This window comes from Monodon monoceros, unplaced genomic scaffold, assembly GCF_005190385.1.
Source record: "Monodon monoceros isolate NGI ecotype Baffin Bay Population unplaced genomic scaffold, NGI_Narwhal_1 Super_Scaffold_6, whole genome shotgun sequence".
Lineage (NCBI taxonomy): Eukaryota > Metazoa > Chordata > Mammalia > Artiodactyla > Monodontidae > Monodon > Monodon monoceros.
In genome coordinates, this window is record NW_021703783.1 from 12,685,204 (window position 1) to 12,707,715 (window position 22,512).

General features: G+C 35.3%; 1 protein-coding gene across 2 annotated transcripts in view; it reads right to left on the minus strand.

Annotated features, from left to right (window-relative positions):
* Positions 1-2,241: 2,241 nt before the first annotated feature.
* The window catches only part of LMO3 (LIM domain only 3), a 58,122-nt gene continuing 37,851 nt past the window's right edge, over positions 2,242-22,512 (minus strand). For both annotated transcript variants that reach the window (XM_029206248.1, XM_029206247.1), the window contains exons 3-4: positions 14,917-15,042; positions 2,242-5,194 (exon numbers count right to left, since the gene is read on the minus strand). In XM_029206248.1, the coding sequence (XP_029062081.1) occupies positions 5,089-5,194; positions 14,917-15,042 (232 nt within the window). In that variant the 3' untranslated portion in view covers positions 2,242-5,088. The remainder of the gene's footprint in view (positions 5,195-14,916; positions 15,043-22,512) is intronic.

Consider the following 22,512-nt stretch of genomic DNA (forward strand, 5'->3'; position numbering starts at 1 on the left):
GAGTGTTCAGTGAGTGTTCCCTTTTGTTAGACACTACTGATGACGAGGAATATAATGTTACATGTTACAAATGGACAGTTTCATTTCATGTGATTGAAAATCTTTTGCAGAAGCAGGGTTAAAAGAGATTTGGATAATCTATTACCTGCATGCCTCTTGCTCCCATCTTTCTTTGTACTGTGTCCATTAAATTTGATATAGTTAATGACGACCGCCTTGCCAATAAAGCCAAAATATTCTGCAACCTGCTCCGCTATGCCAATTTCGTGAGTATTCAGCTCCTCAGCCCAGAATACCCATTGTGTAAAAAGTGCAATGAATTCCAGTTCACTTTTGATTACAATGATCTGAACCAAACACGAAACCTACTTGATCCAAGATGATCTGGGCTTTACAGTGTTGTGCGTTACGTGATCTGCACGCTGAAAACAGGAGTATCTTTGAATTTCCTTTTCAGAAAACAGAATTCTTTTAATTAACATTTTAAAAAATTTCAGTATGTGTAATTGTTAACACCTGCTATGTGTTGCCAACAGATGTTTCTTACTTACCTGAGGGAACTGTCATAATTATTCTATAAGCTTAGTGAAATGGCATTTACCAAGATAGTTGGGAAACTTTTGTTGGTGACTTTGCATCTAATACTTGGCATTTCTTATAATCTTGTCCCCTATCACTGCCAGTCCCCACACCTCCTCCCCAACCTGGCCCACCAAAGGCAAAAAAGTCCTTTTGGGAGGGTACCAAAATGTTTCAAAACTGGTCATGCATATTTTAGTCTTTGTGAAAAGTTCCTGAAATTATGTGTATTCTAAAACATTGGAAAATTTACTTTTGTTTAGCAGCTAATCCTTCTAATGTTTAACATGGAAATCTTACATCTTGATTATAAATGTAAAAAGTATACTTTTTAGAAAGGTAATACCCTTTCAATAGCTTGGCTTCAAAAGAAGCTACAGCAAAAATGAGATTTTTCTTGATTTTTTTCCCTGACCATTTATAAGGTTTTATAAGCAGTAGATATTCAGAATTCTTCATTTATGATACTAATCACACAATTACCTACAGGCACATGTTAAATATGACACTGGTTTCAGCCAAATAATGCGCGAACTGCAAACAATGAATAAAGAGAGGCAGCTCCATTTATAACGGCTGTTCCAACAGAGCGCTACTGTAATCATAGCGATCTGAGGGTGACTCATTAATTAATTGATGTTCTTTTTTATTATGTGCTATTGAGTTAATGAGTAACTTGTGTGAGATAATTCTCTGAACACATTGATTACTTGAGATATTTTCTGGGGCTTTCATACCAATGACACGCTGAATAGCTAGAAGACGGTATTTGCTTTTGTGTGCTTGTTATTCGCAGGTTTGAGCTGAGTACAAACCACTGCGAAGACTTCCTAAAGTTATCTGATACGCAAAGTATCCTAGGTTGGCCTCACAAGGAGGCTGAGTGCTCAGGGCAAGGCCTGTCACATAGTAGGTACTTAATAAATGTCATGTGAAATAATAGCTGTATTAAAATTTTCCTTCCTATTACCTTACATTGCATTAAAATCACATTTAGGAAATATCTGTAATGGCATTTTTAAGAAAAAGTAATAATCAAAGGGCTTTTGCCAAAATTGTATTCTGCATTAATGGTCTATTACAATAAACATGTACCTTGTTTCTGCAGCTTAGTTAAGTGAACACTAAATATGTTTGGCCAGTATCATTTCTATGAAATTGTTTAAGTGACTATCCAGAGAGTGGTTTGCCTAAAGTGATAGTTAAAAAGAAATCAGCTTGCCTATGGTGTGTTTTACTACAGATGTAATTTTTAGCACCCTGGTTCAGTGAAGGAACAACATTCTTCCTGAAAATGTAGGATTTAGTTGAGTTTTTTGTTTTAATTCATTATGCAGGAACCAGGAAATTGGAAATGTAGTCTGACAAGAGCAACACGGTTGCTTTCAGAAAGATCCCTTAAAATTTGTATAAATGTACAAAATTATACCCAGCAATTGCTACCTTCATTTTTGACAGTTTTATTTTCCCCACAAAAGTAAATAGCAACAAACTACCTAGCTCAGAGATCCTAAATATAATATTTGGAGAATGCACCTGAGGTACTTTGCCTGCTTATGATTTACCTTTTGAAAGTAAATGTCCTTACACACTTTTCTTTTCCTTTTTCATAGTATGCTTTCCAGATATCATCTTAGATTTTGCCCATTAAGTGCAATCAAATAGTGTACTACCCCTTTTATTAAAAACATAGATCCGAATATTAAAGAAATGAATGAAAGAATCCAGCAGATATTTATTAAGCAAGATGAAAGTGAAATTACAAACACAGGTCAGCTTTTAAACTCAGCCAGCGCTCTAGTGGAGTGGAAGTGCCTGGTCCTTCATCATAGGCAGCCTATATGAGATGCGTGTTGGAAAGGGAGCTCTCGCTGCTTGTGAAATCAATGCTCCATCGGAGATGTTCTACTGGAGGCTTCAGATAACAAGCTAAGTGACGTCAGGGCTACACAACACAAAGGGGGAAGTTGACAACAATTCCGGGACTTTGAGTAGTCAAGACAATTAGCTTAGTACTTCAGTCAAAAATGCTACTATTTATGGGCAATTAGCTGTAAAATGGCCTATTTCTGTCTTGTTCCACCATTTTATGGAGATTAAAGATAATCTAAGGAGATTAAGGCCTTAATCTTTAATCCAGGTGAGTAATTTTGTTTGTAGTAAAAAGCATAAGAATTAATTCCCAAAGGATTAAGCAAAAGACCTTGTTGGTCTTTGGGTGGCAGGGATAATTGAACAGCTTCAAGAAGCTGAGAGAAGTTTGGTCCCAATTTACAAGAATTTTGACATATTGATAAGCATATGCAAAACCATTGAAATCTAAAAAAGATGATGCAAAAAGATACTGACAATTACATTTTTACATCCACATGAATTTCAAACAACTCTTAATGGGGATTAGCAGGGATGTGCTAGGAAAACCACTTCTTACATATCTCCCCCACCTTCCTCCCATTTGTTCTGTTTTGCTTTTTTTTGGTTTTGGCTATGCAAGTCTTTTCATGAAATAAATGTAAGGCTCAAAGGCTAAAATAATATCAATAGTTATTTTGTGGGCCTCAAACTGTGATTTTTGAAACTCTCTTTTGGGGGTATATCTCAAATTTGGAGGACATGTGACTTGAACACTCAACCATGAAGCATCTGTAAAAATACATATCGTTCACTTTTCACAGAACCGTTTTCTTAAAAATGAGAGGCAATATCCAGATTCACATGCATGTTCACAGTAAAGCTTTGTTTGAAAACAACTCAAATCCACACCAGCATGTTTTTTCAGTTTAATATCTTGGCCCCAAACCAAGAATTCAGGTATCACATTTAATTTTTATCTGCAATGCATATTCGGCAGGACAAAGTATGTATGCAAGTAACACTGGGAAATATTGTTTCCTATACAAGTGATCAAGAAAAAAGAAGAAAAGAAAAAAGAAAGCCCACAGCACTAAAAGTTGCTCTAGTAAAAATATGCTTCATTGTGCCTGTTGAGGAATCAGATCTGCTGAAAAGTAGTTTTGAGTACAGGGAACAGAAGCAATGAAGCAAAGTGTGAGCAACCCCAAAGAAGGGAACACAGTCGCAACTTTATTTCCTTAATTGTAATTGAAATAATCAGTCTCCAAAATTTTTGTTTCTAGAAAGCTTTCTTTTTTATCAGCTATCATGTAGATAAGGGAATAATCTTTCACCTTTAAAAAATGGAATGACAGATTTCAGCCCAAGTGTGATAAATTCTGAGTGGGTAATTACTTAGAGAAAGCAATGAGAGTAAGACACATCAAAATTTTAAAGTGTTCACTTTTGAACATTAAAATAAGTGGCAGGTAAATACAGAAAAATATATAATCACCAGTTCTCAGCTTTTTATCAATCCCTTTGTTTCTCTTCTTCTAGAAGATTCTGTGAGCACTATGTTGCTCTGATCAAAAGTGACTTCACTCCTCAAATATGATCATAGATGCAACGTGCATTATCATGGTTTCAGTAGATCCGCATTCAAAACCTTTTGGTGCCAGAAATGTATCAAATCATAAAGTTATTATACGCTTACCTCTTATGGAGAGATCTGGGCAAAATTTGTACAAGAAATTTATCATTTTAAAATTATCTCATAATTGTGGTAACACTTTTTTAAAGTAACCCTTTGGAAAATTTTTACATGATACCCAAAGGCACTAGCTCACATAAGCGGTGAATGGCTAAAGGAAACAAAACAAAGCCATTTACTAGGTAAAGAGCACACACAAAAAAAGGGTATTAAAAGGATAACTGTTAAGCTTTAAAGTTATTCTAAAAATGGCACTTTTCACGTTGGTAAAAAATGAAAGTGCTTTAAGATGAAATTTTTATGCATTTTTTTAAAGCTGATCTTTAACCCCCTGAAAATAGGGGGTGATAATGAGAACACTGATAGACTCTAAATCATTGTGGCAATAAGTGGATGTTGCTAAAATGCTTTGTGTGTCCTTCTTTTTCAGTATTTTTAATGTTGATAGACTTGCTTTATATGTGTATCATTAGTGAGATTTGCTCTTCAATTCTTTACTAGAAAGTTACAGCTCATTTAAAATAGCTGGTAGATACAGAAACCATAAATATACCGTAAGTTTAAACACTGATTGTACTAAATGCAACAATACAAAGAAGCAAACAGAACACAAATGGTAACACAATAAAACTGTATTACATTTGTGCTTCAAATATTACAATACATTATATACAATAGTCCAAAATAAACATCTCATGCCAAGTGACACAAAAAAACGAATAGCAAGCAAAAAAATCCAGCAATATGTACATTACTTTTTTCTTTTATAATAAACATTCAACTCTGAACTGGGGCAATTTCACTACATACAGATGCAGTCCGCCTTTTATTCCATATAACCATCCTGCTTTCCTATATCTACGCTATTCAGTTGGTTCCTGTGTCAATTCTTATATACACGTGGAGCAAAAAAGATAAAAGAATGGAGTGCTTTGTATTCTTAATGGGGTGATGTTGATAGATCAGCGAACCTGGGGTGCATAACCTTCTTTCATTAAACCTTCCTCGTAGTCCGTCTGGCAAAGGATCATGTTATTCTTTAGGAAAAATTTGTCTCCAACACAAAATCTGAAAATATTTACAAAAATAAAATGGTTAAGATGACTTCACTCAGATCTATAGATTTGAAGATTTCTTTTCCTAATCATCATTTCATTATTTCAATTTATGGTAATTCCCTGAGTTTGAAAGGTTGGCTTAGAAAGTTGCCTTGTTGTCAAAATTAAACCATTCTGGTCATTTAAGGAAATGCTACACACAAAATTTGAAATCCTACTTTTATATATAAAACTCGTAAGAACATTGAGGAAAACACCTTGGGCAGCAAAGGTGATTTTTTTTTTTTTTACCATATTGGAAAGAAAAAAAGAACTGATCTATATTTACATTCATTAAAACAATGATAATAATATTTCACGGCAGTGATTATGGAAGCTTTCATCATTCCCCTTTTATCCATTTTATAAAAAAAGTAAAAGGCATTAAAATGAATCAAATGATTAGAAAATAGCCCATTTTAGAGCTTCTCACTTAAAGCTTCCTTTTACTCTGTTATTAAAATGTGATTAAATTCTCGTAATTTGGAAGTAATTGTTCTGAAGTGAAAGTTATTTTAGCATCAGACTCAGATGCTGGGCCATATTCCTTTGTCTGTGGCAAGTTCACCAACTATGAAGTAGTAAATGTATTTCTTAGAGTACTTCCAATTAAACCAAAAGGAGTAACCTGATGAACTTCTTAATATTGATATGATAAATAAACTAGTTTCCAGTAGCTAATTATGTATTTTATTCTATAAAGCATTGTTTAATGTGCAAGACTGTAATGTTTTTAGTAAGTCCTCTTTTTGTATAATTTCCCAGTGGTGACACTTTGGACACAATTAAGGTCAGAAAAAATGCTTGTGCTGTTTCCGGTACATTTAACAATAAAGTAACTCTGGGGAGATTTGTATATATTTTTAATTGTAACAATTTAACCTTCAAACAGCAGTGTCTGGTAGAGTTGACCCAGTAAAACTACTTGTAATTATATAAGTTGACCTCACTGACCTTTGATAGTAGTCTCTCTTTATCAGATAGTCAATTTCAAATGATGTTCAAGCAGAAATCTTAGTGGATAGATTAAATTGTGTCATGAAAGCCACCCTTTAATGTTTTGTGGAGTTGAAGGTTTAAATGAGGAGCAGTTGGGCTGATTTACATTTGCAAAGATTGGAATGCTAGACAAACAGCGAACCTATTTATTTTCCAACTGGGTAGCTTTGGAAATTTATCCTTATTCTAGCTAAGTAGATAGAGGGGAAAATAGTGTAATAAAAAAAGTAGTTTGAAAAGAATTAGCTTTCCTCTTAAAGGAAGATTGGTCTGTTTATTTGTGGAATTTACTTTTTTTCCCCAGGATTACTGCCTGCTGATGATGCTGACTGAAAGTACAGACTACGCCCTGATCTTGAAATCCTGCGGTTGTTTGTGGTCAAGGCTATTCGATACCATGAACATTCAAGTTTGGACTTTAAGTATATCTTCTTTTTATTAGTTGCAAACTATAAACTTGAAATATTGTGCTTAAAAAGTAGTGTTTGAATAAACCAGTTTTTGTAGATTATCCTGATCATTAAGATATGTTGAATAAAAGGAAATATTTCTTTTGTTGGGCAGGGGTAAGTAGCCAAATTAGATACTTAACTTTTATGTGAGATTATATAAAGTAGCATGCAGAATATATTTGATTACTGTTCAAATTTTTCACTTTATATTAATGTTGAAATGAATTTGAACTAATAAGCTAATAATAAAATATCCATCAAAAATAAATAATTTTAATAAAATACTCTTGTGTTCCAGCCGATGTTATTGAATCTTATTTTCCCCTAAAAACCGACTAAACTGGAAGTACTTTTTCAACTTCATACTGTCTAAAATTTTGCTTTAATTTGTTAACAAGCCTCCAAATTCTATTTGCTATCAAATAAAAACGTGTTTTGTTTTTGTTTTTTTTTTGTCATGTTGTGTCATGTCATCCTTACCTTCAGGGGCCTTGAAATTTAGGTAATTTCTATTTGTAGATTAATACAATCGGAGTAATTATAGTGAGAAAAGCACTGAGCCAAGAGCCTGGGGATTTGGTCCTGAGTCCTGTGGCTCTCACCTACTCAATGCAAGATATAGGGTGTATTTCATACTCTCTCTGAGTCAGTTCTCTGTGGGTAAGATAAAACAACTACATCACTGGATGGTAGGAATGTTAAAATAAGAAGTATATGAAAGGCAGAGAGACATTTGCAATGAATAGGGTTCAAATTCCAACCTTCCATTCACAATATTGAAAATGAAACTTCAGGATTTTTATCTTTAACATCAGTAAGTTCTGTAAGTTGGCAGTAAAGAGTAGAAATGTAATATGTAAAGCCTTCCCTCAATGTTTGGAATGTAGGTAATTAAAATAATCACCTTTTATAAATTACTTACCATGTGCTAAGGCTAAGCATGTATATACAGTGATCACATTTATTCCTTAAATCCAACTGAGAAAGTAAATATTAACATTGTCTTTTTCAGATGAAAAACCTAACACTTCCTCCCAGAATTTTAAAAACCTGCCCAAGGTCCATAGCTAGAATGTGTATGGTAGAGGAAGGAAAAGCACCCTGGTCTCTTTGGATTCAAGATCCATGCTTTTACAATTCACAATAGCCAAGACATGGAAACCTAACTGTGCTTTCACAGATGAATGGATAAAGAAGATGTGGTGCATACACACACACGCACACACACACACACAGTGGAATACTACTCAGCTACAAAAAGAATGGAATAATGCCATTTGCAGCAATATGGATGGATGTAGAGATTTCTTTTTAATTTTAATTTTTTGTTCATTATGGATTTTTTTTGCATCAATTTTTTAATTAATTAATTTTGGCTATGCCGCATGGCCTGTGGGATCTTAGTTCCCTGACCAGGGATCAAACCTGTGCCCCCAGCAAAGGAAGCATGGAGTCTTAACCACTGGACTGCCAGGGAAGTCCCGAAAGATTTTCATACTAAGGGAAGTATGTCTAAAAGAGAAAGATAAATACCATATGATATCACTTACATGTGGAATCTAAAATGTGACACAAATGAACTTATCTACGAAACAGAAACAGATTCACAGACATAGAGAACAGACTTGTGGTTCCCAAGGAGGAGGGAGGGGTAGGGAGGGATGGATTGGGAGTTTGGGATTAGCAGGTGCAAACTATTATATATACAATGGATAAACAACAAGGTCCTACTGTATAGCACAGGGAAACATATTCAGTATCCTGTGATAAACCATAATGAAAAAGAATATAAGAAAGAATATATATATAGTATAACTGAATCACTCCGCTGTACAGCAGAAATCAACACATTGCAAATCAACTATACTTCAATTTAAAAAAAACAAATAAATGACTGAAAGCAATTAAAAAAAATCCATGCTTCTACCTGGAGGCGGTAAAGCATGAGGCTATGAAGTTATATAGGTTTTTTGTATTATTATTACTTCTTTACATAGCTTTTCAAAAGAGAGCCTATTATTCAATGAGATGTTTGCAATATAAATGGAATTCATCTAAAATATTCCTACCTGAGATATGTTGATACTAATATGTTGTCAACTGGATAAAGTACCTTTTATGTGCATATCAATTTATACTTAAAGGTCAAAATGAAACAGAACATAGGTGAGGAATGTCACACACATATAACTTAAACAAAACAGCTTTGAAAGCTATAGTTAAGAACAGATTATGATTGCTTTGCAATTAGGATTGATATCTTCCTTTAAAATGTCCTATATATAAACATGAAGAAATTAGAGGAATAGCAATGCAGATATCGGACACCTAACAAAATGATCTATAACTGTGATTTTGTAAGAAAGGCTAATTTCCAATGTTCTATAACCAGGTCCTGATGAGATTTAGCATTTCAGAAAAATATTATAAAAATAGTGATGGCCAGAGGATAGTGTATGTATATATAGTAATAGGTCAGGCTAAAATTCTTGAAAATAAACTGATAATCTTCCTTATAAATTAATCTTAATCGCTTGTGATATAGTCAGTTCAATTAATTCTGCCATCATTAAAAAAATATGTTAAGGAATAAAAAGATGCCCCATCAGATTATTAAGCCACCTAATCTAAATGTTTTAGAATTAATCATAGATTTAATTTCCAGATATTTTGGAGTAACTCTAGTTGAATTCATACGGTCTTAGAGACTTGAAAAGTACAGACAATAATTAAGAAACCATCACTATCAAATACGGGGCTTAGAGTAGTTTTGAGCGGGTTATCAAATGCCTCTGCTAGGAAGCTTTCATTTGTGATATCCTCTTTAAGAATGAAAATGTTAACTTAGTCATCTTATTTTTCTAACATTAGTGACTGCCAATTATAATTAATTTCCATTTCCACAGCACTTTAAAAAGAAAGGGGATCCATTCCATATTTCCAATGTCTCTACTGTTCTATTTAGCATCCTCAGTTACTAAAAGATGGAGATTTTGATACTGTACTGTGTTTTCAGTAAGAAGTGCAGGTTATATACTCATTGTACACCTGTGAACAAATTTACTGTCTTTTCCCAGTGACAGCCCAGTTGTCATCACACAATGCATTCCAAACAATCTTTTCTGTACCAAGTTTCACTACCCACACCACAAATCCTATTATCAATTATTTAGCATCTACCTTTTTTTAACTGCACTATATCTACTCCCATTTATACCCACTTTGTCAGAAAAGCAAATCTTCATCTCGAAATAGGTCAGGGTCCTCATACTGGCTCTGAATCCAGAGATTAAATCCAGACTGCCTGTGTTCAAATTTTGAATCTACCGTTTTCTATCTGTGTAATCTTGGGCAAGTTATTTAAATTTTCTATACTTCAGTTTCCTCACCTGTAAAATGAGGCTAATAATAGTACCTACTTCTGGGTTATTTTGAGTATTAAATGAGTTAGCACATGTAAAACAGAACAATGTCTGGTGTGTGATCAGCACTGTATAAAAATATGCTCTCATGATTATTTGCTAACAATAATCTTCTCACCTTTGCTTAGCTATTCCCTAGCCAGGGATATTTCTCCCTTTTTTCCATCTACGTAAATTCTAAAAATTCTTTTTTTAAGGGAATATAGGAGTACGGGAGTAATAGGTACAAACTATTAGGTATAAAATAAGCTATACGGATATACTGTACAACACGGGGAACATAGCCAATGTTTTACAATAACTATAAATGGAGTAGAACCTTTAAAATTGTGGATATTGTACCCCTGTAACATATAATATTGTACAGCAACTGTACTTCAATCAATCAATCAAAATTCTGTAGTTTCCATTCCCTCCATCAGTATTCCCTGACCCCGTCAACTTATTCTGATCTTTCCCAAAGCACTTATTTATTGGTGTATCATTTACTTTGGCATTTCAAATTTTCTCATGAATGTGTAACAGGTTTCCCACTCTGGGCAGCAGTGCTGAGGTAAATGACCATGAGTAAATTTTCTTTTGAACCCTCTGAAATACCACCGTAACCTGTACTACCACTTGAAGTGGGTGGGCCACAAATGTTGGTGAAGAAAGACTTATTCTAGAACTGAATAGCCTTAAAGAACAAAGATACTTTTGACGAATAATTTAAATTTGGACTCATGTTGACTTTAGTCCACTGATTTCCTACCTTTACAATTTCCTCTCTCTACCCCATATTCCTCCACGTCCCCACAAAACTCCCTCTCTAACCTCTGAGCACACTGAGCCACTTTTCATTTCCGGAACACATTACTTGCTTTCACACCTCCATGCCTTGCCTGCTTCTCTATCTGTCTGGAAAATCCTTTCCTCACTGCACCCAGCCTTCTTCACTTCCTCCACGCCCCCACCAGACACACTTCCTATATCCTAACCAGTCCTAGAGAGTCCTTTAACATCCAGGACATCAACCCTTTGGTGCTTTCTTAAGACTTCAAGAAGCACAGACCTCTCTTCCCTCAGTATAGATCTGTTTAGCATCGATTACATTCTTCTCTTCTGTGAGTCTTTGATGTCATGTCTCTCCCTAAACTCTAGATACCCCTAAGAGAGAAACTGGATTTTATTCACCTCTGTTTCCACAGAGCCTAGCACAGTGCTTTTTTTCTTTAATGTTACACAGTTCTACATATTTGAGGCAATTTCATTACAAACAAGCATTTTTTCCCTTCTCTTATAAAACCATCATTTAGTTTCCTAGAATTTTCTAAGGGGGGGGGCTTACTCATCTTTAAGAAATTAACCTATTACTCAGAATTTTCCAATTCTGAATGAGATTCATGTTATCATACAAGATGTTCAAAATAACCTTCTTCAGGTCCTTTCAAAATAGATGAACTTTTAGATTTTAATTCAGGATTCACATTTTTAGCCTTACCCTTTTAAAAAGGACAGAGAAGATCACCCATCTTGAAAGTTCATTGTTACTACCATCTTTTTTAAACATTCAGAAATGCTTTAGAACTTAATGATATTGTGATTAAAAGTTAAGATGAAATGACTTGCTAAATAAAATTATAAGCATTTATAAAATCATAATTTCAGGGGTCAAGAAAGTTTGCTTAAGGGAAAGTGCCTGTAAATTACCTATTGGCCTTGTGTGTCACTTGAAAAGGTGCAATACTAAGACAATGATTTGGCTACTATGAGTAGAGGCTCCTGAGGCAGATGGCTTTATTGGAGAGATTTCCCAAGCAGACGCCAAAGGATAAGGAGAGTCTCCTATATTGAAAACTTCTGGATTCAGAGTAACTAAATGTGTCTGCTTTGCTTGACTGATGAAGATTAGCTGACTTCTTGCATTAAAGAAGTTTGTCTTGTAGAGACGGAAGTGACAAGACAATAACTAAGTGTTAATTGTGCATAACCAGCACTAAAGATATTCAGTCCCATTATGGCATGTAATAAATGAAGCGCACACAGAAATATATTAGGTACTTTAATAATGATACTAGAACAGTATTCTGCAGCAATAAGAATGTGAACAGTTTTAGAGTCAAAATTTAGGAGTGTTTGTCTTACTTGACTGAGTTCCACTGAGGAGACAGACGTAATTGTGAATGCAACTTTTTATTTCAATGGTGAGATAAAATTGATATACGATTTGTAAATAGCATTAACAACCTACAATTACTTTGCATCATAATAGAATTCAGGCTGGGTTTAGCACCTGAATGATGTTTTAATTTTCTGTGTAGAACACGGATAAAATAGGTAAGCCTGCCCTAATAGAAAAATGGACAAAAGGAATAAACAGGCAGTTCCCTAATAGAAGAAATATCAAAGCATCACTAGTAATCAAATAAATGCTAATTAAAAATGATAATGAGATACCATCTTTCATCCCTCAAGGTGACAAGGATTTCTTTTAAAATAATAATTCCCAGTGTTGGAACTTATGTGAGGGAATGCATTGTTTTTTCTTTTCTGGTGTGAGAATAATTGGTATAACTTTTCCAGAGAGCATTTTGGCAATATATAATGTAAGCCTTTAAACTGTTATATGGTTCGTCTAATTAACTATGCTCCTGTGAATTTAGCCTGACACAGATTTGAGTATTTGTTTATAAAGTCTGCATTAGATTGACAATACTGATGCTATAAAAACTTGAAGAAACAACCTACACATCTGATGACAGAAGACTGATTTAACAACATATGAAGCTTTATCCATAAAACTGAACACAAGAAAGCTTAAAATGTCATAAAAGAATTTTTAAAGGCAGGGAAAAATGTACACTATATTAATGAAAATGTCCAAGTGACAAACATTAGGATTCTTCCTTGTTACTTTCCTTTAAGATGCTTAAATGTGGTTATAATATAAAGTATATGCTATATATCATTTGCCACATATGCATAGAAAAATGTATGGCTAGCCACATACCAAAATATTAAAATAATTTCTTTTAGAACAGTGAGACATGGGGCAATGTTATTCTTTATCCCTTTCTATTTTCTAAATTTTCCTCTATAAGTATGTAATTGTTTATAAGTAGAAAAGCGGTAAATGTTATTGTTGCACAAAGATAACTCTATTGTTAGTGAATGCTATTAGTGGATGAAATGTGGTAAGTAAACAAAAATATTCTAAATTTACTACTAATATACCTTTAAAACATATACACATAGAGGCTCATGCATATTAATGGGTCTGTAAGGATGTGTGGACATTTGTGTTTTTGTATTCATATCCTTACAATAAAAAATATGTGCATTTGATAATTTACTTTTGGTTAAGTGTCACTACAGACTGAATCAACCTACTTTGATTCCAAACATCTATTGGGAAGACTCAAGATGTTGCAAGATGACTTCTTGAATTATTTCCTGGGTAAATTATACATTGTGAGGTATACAAGGCCAGATTCTGAATATCTACATTTAGCAGGAGATATCTTATGTAAAAACCAAGTTAGTGAAATATTATATGGTAAAAGTAAATTATAAATATCAAGGTAAAAGAACTAAATTTTGAGAACCTATTGTGTTCCTGGTACTTATAAATTCTTTCATTTAATTTTCAAAATCTGCAGGATAGACGTTAGTGTCTCCATTTTAAGGATGTGCCAACCAAACTCAGAGAAATTAAGTGACTTACGCAAGACTGCACAGCTAGCATATGGTGGGGATGGAATCTGAATCCAGTTCTCACTGTAAACCTCATACTCTTTCTACTACTCTACAGCGCCTCGTAAGAAGATACTGCATTTAACGGTAAAACAGCCAATTATAGTAACTGAGAACTTGACAAAACTAATATTTACTGAATATTTTCCATGTTCAGGTGTTTTCACACCTGTGCTGAATTTATTTTCATTAAAATCCATCAAGTGCAATAATTTTTGAAATGTATTTTAATGATATGTATATTTTAATATTCTAACATCCTCTGCATTTCTTACGTAAAACTGGTATGGTAGTATATAGCTCACACTAGAATTAAAAGTTATTATTTTTACTTTGGAAAAATGGAAGGAAGTCATAATACTTTGAGATGAGAGAGTTCTCTGAAATTGACTAATCCAGCTCCCTTATGTTATAAAGGAGAAAACTGAGGTCCAGAGAACTAAAATAGCTGGTTTATGCTCACACATCTTGTTAGGGAGAGTCCAGACTGGAATTCACGTTTCTAGATTCCCTGTGCAATACTCTCTCCATCGTCCAATGCTGCCTCTCTGATGCTGATAAGTGTATCCAACCTTGCTCCCAAAGAGATTTGAAGCAACTTGAAAAGTACACATATAACAAGGTTAAAATTCAAGGTAAGAAATCAAGAGATAGGGCAACTGTAAGTATGAAAAATAAGATGAATACACACTGCCTGCCACAAATTCCTGTGTATTTTCCTCAGTGTAAATTTGTTTGCTCACAGAAGTAGTACTAAAAGTAAACATACTTTAAACTTGCTTTTTAAAAGACAGAAAAACTATAAAGAATGAATAAGAAGAGAAAGTCTTCTATAAAGTTTTCATATATCTTACTGTTCATTTCCTATCACATCCTGCTCTATGATGCAGTTCTTTGGGGTAGAAGGGTAGTCTTGCGACCCTTCTCCTTCTCAGTGATATGTTTCTGGCCCTGAATGAATGGTTGCAGGAAACAAAAATGCTGAGATAAGTTGCTTTAAGTAAAGTGTACTAAAATAATTCCTGCCTATTAAATACATAGCCAGCAAAGAGAGATTTACTGCTTTTTGCAGAATGAAATCTGCTTACCTCTGATTACAAAGCTGACACGCAAAGCAGTCGAGGTGGTAAACGTTGTCCTTGGCGCGCATCACCATCTCAAAGGCAGGGATGAGCTTGCTACAAGCAGCACAGTTTCCCGTTACACCGAAGAGCCTAGAACAATAAACACTTTTGTCAAACTCTTCCAGGGAAATCTGATTTGGTAACCAGAGAAGACGCTAATAACACCCTATAAGGCTATCAATACGCAATGCCTTATGATGTACACAAGTGAGTTTTATCCTAGGTGTATACATAAATAGTCTTTGGTGATACATACTCAGTTGACCTTCCTTGATGAAAATCACATCTTGTTTGAGAGGAAAAGGAAAAGACAAATACATTAGGAAGCTTACATAACTGCACACAAACAGAAGTCAAAAGGGGTGAATTCACAGCAAAAATCTTCTACTTGTTAAAATATAAAAGCAATGTAACTTTGATCTCAGTGCCACATATTAAACACTTTAGTTGGAAAAGAAACCCATTTGAATGACTCACTATTTTCTGATACCTAGTTACTAAAAGCTTTGCCATTATTATTAAAAGAACATTTATGAACCAGCCATTTAAATAGTCAAAAAACATTAGAGGTGCATGTACCTCATGGCCCTATACCATAGTTATAGCTATGATTATGTTATTTGGGTAGCACATTAAAATAAATGAGGCTGTAAACTATATATAGCTAGACCAGGAATTGAAATAGAATATACTGTAAGAGCCACTGGAAAAAAGGTATTTCAAAAAGCCCTATTTGCTGTAGATTCCTGAAAATAGTTATTGTAATGACCTAAAAAACAGTACAAAATAAAATGTCTCTATAGCTTCATAATGGAAGGAAATAAAATATTTTATCCATTTGCACTGGCAATATTTAAACCAAGTTTCTTTAAAGTTGCTAATGGTGGTGAAGAGTTATTATAAATAATATTCCGTGCATACAAGTTAATGCATTTTTTAACTAGGAAGCAAACTAGATGAAAAACACCACATCTGCCAGTTTTCTTTTTTCTCCAGCATCAGGCTGACAGGAGAAAAATATAATGGCTCTCATGGGAAAGACCAAATTAAAAGCAGTTCTAAACTAATGAATTCAAAGGTGCTATGGAGAAAACTCATTTTAGTTATAAAAATGTACTTTAAAAAATCTTAGCCTTTCATTTTATTGAATTTAAGGATTACATACAAATGTGCTGAAGTTTCTCTACTTATCACTTTCTATATTCTCCAAAGATAGATCTTTGCTTAAGGCATGCATATTCATTTTCAAGTTTATAACTATTTCCTCTTACCAGGCTAATGACATTGTCAGGAAGAGTTGTGAGAACAGCTTCTAAGTGTCTGGCAAAACGTGTAATAAATGTTTATGATTGTGTTTTTGTTAGATGGTCTCTTAAAGAACGTAAGCACCTTGAGGGTACAAACTGTAGATGCTTTTAAACAGTTTGCTAGCATAATCTGGGCTCTTGATAAAAGTAAGCAAAAGGTTTATATGTTAGAAGACTAAATTCAAAATCATTAGGCACTTCTTTTCCTGAAAGAATTTTAAAAACGTTTTAATAGTCTTATTTTAACAAATATAACTCTAATAACCTGTGTGTTCTCAGTTTACAGCCCCTACTTTGGGAAATAACTTTTCTGTAAAAAGAACTTCATTGAAAATGTACTATCTCCCATTTCCTCCTGCATCATTACAAATGAAACCACCACAAACGAAAGCTTTCATCCTATTCTTTTGTCAGCAGAATTTTCTCGTGCCTTCTAACACTTCACATTTACTTTTCTGCGAATTCACATGATCAGGAGTCCCATCACTTATGTGGGCCGTTTGTTTCTTCTGTGCTCCTGTTTATTATTTTTGAGAAATAAGGAAATCTTAGAAGTTCTATACTCCATGCATATAGATGCACTTGTGCATATAAAATGTGGTTAGGATGAGAGAAAGCAGTTTTTAAGAATGACTCAGTTTGCTTATATCTAATAAACATACACATACACACACACACAATGCCATTTTGAAATTCTGGACATAGTTTCCCCCAATTTCAATTGCTCTCGCTAGCTGAGCATTTATCAGCTACCTGATTAGAATTTGTTTCCACACAAACCATTGATCATCAGCCTATTACTAGGCAAATGACAGTTAATTACCCACTACATTAACCACTGGGACCTGAGACCTGCTTCTGCTGCCATCAGTCAACATGATAAATGTGGCAAGTTCAGTAATGCATGGCCAGCCCTGAGCTGCCTGCTATACTGCGAACAACCCTCAATCTCACTTCCAGGCCCAGGAAAATCTATGGCAATCTGCATAATTACAAGCTCTGGGTTAATAACAGACAAATGATTTGTTGCATCTAAACAAAGTCCTTGGAATGGTCCTGGTCTCTGGTGGCTGCCCGTACAGCTTGCTGCCACGAGTGTACTTTCCACTACAATGTGCACAAAACAGTCCTCTGACGTTACAGCCTTCCAATTTGTTGCCCTCCAATTTATGGATTCTGCATATGTGATTTTTAATCATTAAAGGACTCTTGAAGCAATATTATCTTAATTATTCTCTGCTGTAACCAGGGAATTAGGCTTCAGATAAAATTTTCTTCTTCCACGCACTTTCCCTGCCTCGCTGGAGGGCTCCATCAGTTTCCATCTACACCTGGACTCTGAAATCCTAATGATGAATTATTGCGCCTTTCCCTAAGAGGGTGAACCTTACAAGGGAACATTTTACTGAACTGTCAGCTCACAGACTGAGTGCGGAGATGCGGAAATCTGATCTAATTTACTGCAAAACGATGCATTTGTTAGACTTTTTTCCTCAGTTTTGTCCAAGGATCAAGAGATCTTTCTATAGCCACGTTCACGTTCTCCTTTTTCTCTGTGGGACAAACCGAAGATTCTCTGGGGGCAGGAACCAAGTCTTTTTTTTTTTTTACAAAACGGGGTTTTCAAAATATATAATGTTATCCTTTGGTTTTCAAAAATGCCATTTGGATTTTCAGGCAAAAAGAATTTTCAATATATATCAATTAAGTTGAAGGCATGCATAATCCTCATTGGTCAGAATTTTTTCAAGTATGTCTAAGAAATATTCAGGAAGAGTCTCTTAATTATCTAATTCATTTAGACGATTCATAATCTGAGAAATTCTTGTAAACCCTTCCTCTCCATCCTCACTCCCAGACTCATTTATAAGGATGTTAAGAGGTATCCACTTTTCCATGTAAGCTAGAGATCTCCGTAATCTCTTGTTTATAGTGCTTATGCAATCTTAGTAAGTAGTATATTGAGACAAAGCTTTATTTAGAAAAGAAATTTCTCTGAAATTTACCTAAATTAATCAGAGTACCAGCTCATAAACTTATGGTAAGGGAAGAAAATAAGGTCACTGATCCATTTTGTTCATCTTAAGGTGTCCTGCAGATTATTAAAGCATGGCAGGGGTTAATTTGCCAATTTCTGGGATGGATTGTTCCCTACCATTTATGTTCATAATAGGCTTAAGCCATATGAGCTTTACCTTGTTTCTGACACACTACCAAAAGTAGACCTACAGTATAAAAGGGGACAACTATCATCTATACGATATCAGTGCGTATTACCATTTCAAGGAGTCCCAAAGGATGTTTCTATCCCTTTTCCATTCAATTTTCTTTTTCACTACCTGGTATTGGCAATCTAAACACAGACACAAAGATAAAAACCAAACAGACAACTTTCTTAAGAACTCAGCCTATCTGTATGCTGTATAACACCTCCCACGTGGTAGTAAGCATGCATAGAGAACTACTTAATAATTCTTGTGTATGGGTGGCATAGCAAGAACTAAGACAAGACACATTTATATATTTTAAGGGTCCCCAGAAAATTTTGCATTTTTACTAAATGTTAAACAGCTTTTGCTACATAGTCATAAATCAAGTGAATTCTGTATGGGTTAGTATATATCCATTACTAAAGTTCCTGGGGGTGGAGGGTGGTGGTGGAGAAAAACTCAAGACATATAATCATTTAACATAGCAGTAATGAATATGGTTTACTACAGGCATCAGGGGAAAATGAGTGTTCATTGTAGTAGTGTCTTTTATTTCACAGCACCAGATGTTTCTATAGATTTTTTACCAGGTCAATGGCTCAAGTCACTAAATCAAATTCCCCCAAGCCAATGGAAAGCATAGTATTTGATGCAAATTAATTTATTATTTGGGGGAAAATGCATAAATAAATATCACTGCAGTAAACTTTAATTTTGAACAAAGATCAAGCAACTCTCCTAGTATTCAAGCAACCCTCATTCAGTGACTTGAATACACATGAATTTAAATAATGGTATATATTTTTTAAAATACTGAGGATAAGACTTGGTTTAGTTATCCTATGTGAAAAACCCTCCCTCTGCAGAATAACTAGAGATGAACAGAGAAAGGAAAGTTTAGTTTTCTAAGGATATGAGATTGTAATCAGTTGAAAAGATCTTTAATTTCTGACTGCCGGATGGGAAAGTTTTATTGAATATGTTCTGTGGGAAGGAATGGAACATTTTCACAGACTGAGAAAGGCAATTGCTTTTCTGTCTATTACAAATATACTTCTCATCTCCTTTTCTATTTCACTCTTTTAAACTAAGGAATGCAGTGATAGAAAATGAAAACACTTTAAACATTCAATTCTCTTGTTTTAAACGGAAAAAAAGCTCACCCATTACAAGGCTGAAGAGAGTTGAACCTATTGTTCTCTCTCCTGTTGGGTTTTAGCCTGCACTCCACTGTCATAGAGATAAAGATAACGTGGGAGTGAAAAGAAGCAAAAAAGGAAACACTGAACATTTAAAAATATACCAAGGAAAATATAAGAAATGTTTAACATTAGTTTGAACTGTGTTTCTAATTGTTGCACAGTTAGGCTACTTAGCACATACTTTTAGAATACATTGGTGCATGCACATAGATGACTTTGAATTTTTCTGAAGTTAAGCTAAAAAAAAGCTTTAAAAGTTGACTATATTTTTTTGGGTGGGGGGCACGCCACACAGCATGCGGAATCTTAGTTCCCCGACCAGGTATCGAACCCATGCCCCCTGCAGTGGAAGCACAGAATCTTAACCACTGGACCGCCAGGGAAGTCCCCAAAATTGACCATATTAAAAAGGAACTAGATACATCTCCTGTTTAAAGGAGACTTACAGATTATTCCTTTCATAATTAAGCACTTTTATTCTATAAAATTAACTCTAATTTAGTGTATTAAGTTCAGCCTTGGTACAAGATAGTTTTTATTAACATAGGTAGATCATGACAAATAGGAACATAAAAGCCATTTGCTGAAAGTAATGTTTAATATATATATAAATATATACAGGTATAGTATATATGTATATTCTCTATATATGCTATGTATATTCACATATACGTGTACAGTCTCTCTCTTTATATGACAATAGATATCTCTCTACATATCTATATATAGATATCTGTTCAGATGGATATATATAGAGAAAACACACACACACACTCACCAGGTAGGTAGATATTACACAGAAAAAAGGGTTAATGGAAAAATTAAGTAAAACTTACTAAGTGCTTAACTACAATTTCAGTAAAAAACTACCAAAGGCCCATGCTATATAGTTGTATATTATGTGAAAATAAACAACTTGCTACCTGAAAATCCCAGAGACAACTTATGGTACAGACAGAAAGCTCAGGTTCAATGAACCCTTTGTTTTTTTTTGTTTTTTTTTTGCGGTACGCGGGCCTCTCACTGTTGTGGCCTCTCCCGTTGCGGAGCACAGGCTCCGGACCCGCAGGCTCAGCAGCCATGGCTCACGGGCCCAGCCGTTCCGCGGCATGTGGGATCCTCCCGGATCGGGGCATGAACCTGTGTGCCCTGCATCGGCAGGCGGACTCTCAACCACTGCGCCACCAGGGAAGCCCAATGAACCCTTTTTAATGAAAGTGGATGCCTACTGTGTGCAAGGTACTTAGCGAGAGACTCTGAGATGAATATGGCTGGGCGTGTGCTGTCGAGGAACTAGTGAGGACAATACCAGGACAGCAGGTGAGGGTGCTCTGCAATCAAGACAGGATGGCAGTCACTCGGTCAGCTGTACTGAAGAGCCAGGGGAGAGATGTCATTTGAAGCAGGGCTGGAATGACAGATATCATGTGAGAAGGCAGAGAACTGGTGGGAACTGAAAGTAGAGAATCTCAGGTGGAAGTTAGAGGGTAAGCAGAAGTCTGGAGATGGTCAAGGTCAGGGTTTATTTATGGTTAGTTTAGAAAAGGGCAGGGCTTCCCTGGTGGCGCAGTGGTTGAGAGTACGCCTGCTGACGCAGGGGACGCGGGTTCGTGCCCCGGTCTGGGAAGATCCCACATGCCACGGAGCGACTGGGCTCGTGAGCCATGGCCACTGAGCCTGCGCGTCCGGGGCATGTGCTCCGCAACGGGAGAGGCCACAGCAGTGAGAGGCCCGCGTACCGCAAAAAAAAAAAAAAAAAAAAAAAAAGGTCAAATATGAGAGCGGTCTGTTAGGCTGAGGCTAGGTCAAGTAAGAAGAGAAGCCTGGAAGCCTGGATGGGTGACTCTGGCCTGGGTGACTGAGGGTTCATGTCTGGTGCAGCAGTATTTTCCGAGGATCCTCAGCATCTGTCTCTCACCCACGCTTCAGCAAAACTCCACTCTTCCTTGAATCAGACAGAATCGCCCTAGGCAGCGAGAGACTGGGTGTTCAAACCAACACAGTGGGCTGCTTCCTCAGCACCTGCCAACGACCAGTTGGATTTAGAGTATCAGCTCACGACCCAAACCGTTCAAACAATGTGGCGAGGATAATCAAATTATAGGTAAACAGTTACCCCTGAAATAGGAAGGGAGAAGACTTTTTTTTTAAAGGGATTTAAAAAAAATATATTTATTTATTTATTTGTCTGTTCTGGGTTTCAGTTGCAGCATGAGGGATCTAGTTCCCTGACCAGGGATGGAACCCGGTCCCCCTGCATTGGGAGTGCAGAGTCTTCACCGCTGGACCACCAGGGAAATCCTGGGAAGGGAGAAGACGTTAAGTTTTTAGTTTTCAGACCTCTTGTGATCCTTACTTAGCACTATACTGGGAACGATAGAAAAATAAAGAGGAGTGCTAAATGTGAAGAAAGAGCTTTTGGTGGAAGCCATTGCCATCCCTCTCTCTGGGTCTTGCTAAGTGTGACATACACACCAAATTTCAACGTTTAGCACAGAAAATATTTCATGAATAATTTAAAAAATATTGAATACATATTGACATGATAATCTTTTGAATCCATTTGGTTAAAAAATATGTTTTTAAAATTATTTTCACCTTTAAAAAACTTGCCTTTTAACAAGGCTACTAGAAAAGTTAAAATTAATATGTGGATCACATTATATTTCTATTGGACAGCGCTGGTCTACATCCTCAGCTTTCCTTGCACCCATGGATATACAAGGCTTAAAATAGTTAAATAAATGGAGAGATAGAATTTTCTAATTGAAATTCATCCTAGAAATCTCTCTGCCAGTGTTCTATACCTAAGGTCAGAGATATTTTATTATTTTTTTTATG